General features: G+C 46.4%; 1 protein-coding gene across 1 annotated transcript in view; it reads left to right on the top strand.

Annotated features, from left to right (window-relative positions):
* LOC105505458 (ubiquitin carboxyl-terminal hydrolase 43) overlaps positions 1-2,674 on the top strand; it is a 189,244-nt gene extending 186,570 nt beyond the window's left edge. Inside the window, exon 11 of the mRNA XM_011933293.1 lies at positions 951-2,674. Within this exon, the coding sequence (XP_011788683.1) occupies positions 951-1,987 (1,037 nt within the window). The 3' untranslated portion in view covers positions 1,988-2,674. The remainder of the gene's footprint in view (positions 1-950) is intronic.
* The last annotated feature ends 1,431 nt before the right edge of the window (positions 2,675-4,105 follow it).

Genomic DNA, 4,105 nt, shown 5'->3' with positions numbered 1-4,105 from the left:
CTTGCTCTGTCACCCAGGCTGCAGTGCAGTGACATGATCTCGGCTCACTGCCACCTCTGCCTCCTGGGTTCAAGTGATTCTCCTGCCTCAGCCTCCTAAATAGCTGGGATTACAGGCATGTGCCACCATGCCAGGCAAATTTTTGTATTTTAGTAGAGACAGGGTTTCACCATGTTGGTCAGGCTGGTCTCAGACTCCTGACTTTGTGACCCACCCGCCTTAGCCTCCCAAGACTGAGAATTTCTTAAGCAAAAATACATAACCTTGGTTGTACATGTTCCTTTTAGAAATGTTGAGATATAGGAAACAAGAAAAAAAAATCCATCACAAACAGCACTGCCATGGCCCTATCCACACCTTGTTTTTGGTATCTATTTCTCTATTCTTATTTGTATGTTTTCACGTGCATGCATAATACATGCACGTGTATACATTTTTACAAGTTGTATAGGCTGGTGCAAAAGTAATTGCGGTTTTTGCCTTTTTTTTTTTTTTTTTAATACAATTTTTTTTTCTTTTTTAGCCCAGGGTAGGATATCAGTTTCTTGAATTTGAAAAATACAAGGACCTAATATGACCTAGAAAAGTAGAACTTTTGCTAGGCATTCCGTTTCATGGGAATATTTAAAGATGGATGAAACTCATGTCCATTCTTAGGGCTAGATGCCCGTGAGTCTGAGCGTTGCCAGGTGTCTGTGCTGCCCAGCATGTGGATACCTTCTTTGGCACTGGCTTACCCTGTGGCTTCAAACGTGTAAGTGGATATTGAGGAAGACTGGGTGAAACCATTGCTGTTCCCCAAAGGCGGGAACCCTCTGTGGCTTCTTCACTGCTATGTCTCCAGTGCCCAGCGCAGTGCCTCCCACATCAGCGGTGCTCAGTGAATGTGAGATGACTGGCATTTAGCTGTAGGGTGGCTTGTACACCGACAGTCTTTCTGTCTCTTTCAGGAGGGTTGGAGCCCAGGCGTTTGGTACGGGGCGTGAAAGGCAGAAGCATTAGCATGAAGGCACCTACCGCTTCCCGAGCCAAGCAGGGACCGTTCAAGACCATGCCTCTGCGGTGGTCCTTTGGATCCAAGGAGAAACCACCAGGTGCCTCTGTCGAGTTGGTGGAGTACTTGGAATCCAGACGAAGACCTCGGTCCACGAGCCAGTCCATTGTGTCACTGTTGACGGGCACTGCGGGTGAGGATGAGAAGTCAGCATCGCCGAGGTCCAACCTCGCCCTTCCTGCTAACAGCGAAGATGGTGGGCGGGCCATCGAAAGAGGTCCAGCCGGGGTGCCCTGTCCCTCGGCTCAACCCAACCACTGTCCGGCCCCTGGAAACTCAGATGGTCCAAACACAGCAAGGAAACTCAAAGAAAATGCAGGGCAGGACATCAAGCTTCCCAGAAAGTTTGACCTGCCTCTCACTGTGATGCCTTCAGTGGAGCATGAGAAACCAGCTCGACCGGAGGGCCAGAAGGCCATGAACTGGAAGGAGAGCTTCCAGATGGGAAGCAAGAGTAGCCCCCCCTCCCCCTATGTGGGATTCTCTGGAAACAGCAAAGACAGTCGCCGAGGCACCTCTGAGCTAGACAGACCCCTGCAGGGGACACTCACCCTTCTGAGGTCCGTGTTTCGGAAGAAGGAGAACAGGAGGAATGAGAGGGCAGAGGTCTCTCCACAAGTGCCCCCCGTCTCCCTGGTGAGTGGCAGGCTGAGTCCTGCCATGGACGGGCAGGTTCCAGGCTCACCTCCTGCCCTCAGGATCCCAGAGGGCCTGGCCAGGGGCCTGGGCAGCCGGCTTGAGGGGGATGTGTGGTCAGCTCCCAGCTCTCTCCGCCTCCCTCGTAAAGCCAGCAGAGCCGCGAGAGGCAGTGCACTGGGCATGTCACAAAGGACTCTTCCAGGGGAGCAGGCTTCTTATGGCACATTTCAGAGGGTCAAATACCACACTCTTTCTTTAGGTCGAAAGAAAACCTTACCGGAGTCCAGCTTTTGATGGAGCGTATCAGTATTATGTGACGCTGGCGTTCTTGGGACTTTGCCAAGCAACTGTAGGCAGCTTGTGTTGAAAGTGGGTTTCCAGGAAGCCAGTTGTCTTGTAATCCCTTAAAAATTTTGTGTGTGTGTGTGTTTTGCGGGGGGGGGTCTCCATATCTAGACTTCTAACACCCAAGGTCCAAAACCTTCCTGTATCATTGGGTGCTTTGCTACAGTCTGGCCACTAGAGGATGCTATTGGGTCAATATTACCAGTTTCAGGGCAAGAACTGGTATTTACTAAAGAGCTTTGGATGTGGGCAAACAAGGTGAGCCTGGTTAGTAAGAATCTTCAAAGTCATGTCAAATACTGTCATTGGCTTTTCCTTTTTCTTTCTTTTTTTTTTTAAACATTGTGGACTTAAATAAAAATATTTTATTTTTAATGCTTTACTGGGATAAGCATTAAAGATACCAAAAAAAGAAAAAAACAAAAGAATGATAGTGATGGTAAGCCAAGATTCTAGCAGAGAGAGATGGGAGATAAATGGCTGAGAGTTCAGGTGAATATTTAATATATTACAAATTGTATTAAAGTTTTTCAAGGTATTTTAAAAATAACTATTTTGATACTAGAAAAAAATGTTCATTTTTTAAATTTAAATATGAGATATATGTACAATTTTAATAAAATCCTGTCCATGAAACACACATGGCTGTCTGAATTATTCAGGTTTGATAAATGACCTTGTTTCATTCCTGCTGAGTAAACTTGGTTCGTTGCTTGCTATTGCTATCAGAAAGTAGTTACTTGAATTCTTTCTAAAATCTAAAAGTGCTTTTCGTTCCAATGACTTGCTGTTTTCTAAAGAGTGGAAGCCTCCTCAGGCCTCTCTCTGGAGGGCTTGTACTTGAAAAGACACAAGTTCCACATCTGCCTGACAGATAATTAGTTGACCATCCCATTTCCTAAAGGTCTGCACACTCTTGAGTAGCGACTCTTACAAATATCCTATCGTTTCTTACTTAGAAGCTGCTAAGCCTGACCCCAGGCCTGGGGCCCAACAGTTGAGGTCACCTGTACTTAAACAGTCCTTTTTCTGCAAATACTTCCTTTTTTGACGGGAAACATTTGTTCAAGACACCTGATCCCAAGAATTAAGTCTTCCCCTATACGTATAGCATGACTCATTGACATGTCTCTGCTACATTTTTTTTTTCTTAAGAAGGAAGAATGGGCCGGGCGTGGTGGCTCATGCCTGTAATCCCAGCACTTTGGGAGGCCGAGGAGGGCAGAACACCTGAGGTCAGGAGTTCGAGACCAGCCTGGCCAACATGGTGAAACCCTGTCTCTACTAAAAATAACAAAAAATAGCTGGGCATGGTGGTGTGCACCTGTAATCTCAGCTACTCGGGAGGCTAAGGCAGAGAATTGCTTGAACCCAGGAGGTGGAGGTTGCAGCAAGCCAAGATCGCGCCATTGCATTCCAACCTGGGTGACAGACTGAGACTCCCTCTCAAAAAGAAAACCACAAAAACCAAAAAAACAGAAAAACAAGGAAGAATGGAGTCCATTTTTTACTCCAGTGAAAAAGACAACTTACCTTTGATCAAAGCAACAGTTAGAAGGTAGAACTGAGATAACAGAGAAAGCAAGAAGACCCAGCCACCTGACCCCAGAGGACAATATGGATACCAGTAAACCTGTGTGTTTGCATTGCAAAAGAAGTCCATGTTCTCTTCAAGTCTTACACTGAGGTACACTTAGGCACTGTGGAAGACATGGTTGTCCAAGTCCTCTTGGGTGAATAGGAGTCTAGGAGTCTTCCTGCTTTATCTGGTTCTTTCTCTTCTGTTGACTCTCAGAGCAATTTGTCACATTCAGTTTCCATGCTCTTCCTAAGCTCAGTCTCACTTTCTTCCTCCTCCAAGAGATTGGATTGGAACTCAGAGATGCACCTCCCTGGCTTCTCTCTGCTAGGACTCAGCCTTTAGAATAGTCTTGGTTTGTTGGGATATCATGAGAGGGTCCCGGGCCTTAGCAGTGTTCTCTGTAACACATTTACTCTAGGCTCTGAACCGTGGAGGTTCAGGAAGAGGTAATTACACTTGACCCCTGATGGATATCTATCCATCTG

Source organism: Colobus angolensis, unplaced genomic scaffold, assembly GCF_000951035.1.
Source record: "Colobus angolensis palliatus isolate OR3802 unplaced genomic scaffold, Cang.pa_1.0 Scaffold125, whole genome shotgun sequence".
NCBI lineage: Eukaryota > Metazoa > Chordata > Mammalia > Primates > Cercopithecidae > Colobus > Colobus angolensis.
The sequence above is the reverse complement of the archived record's forward strand: the minus strand, read 5'-3'. Positions and strand labels throughout refer to the sequence as shown.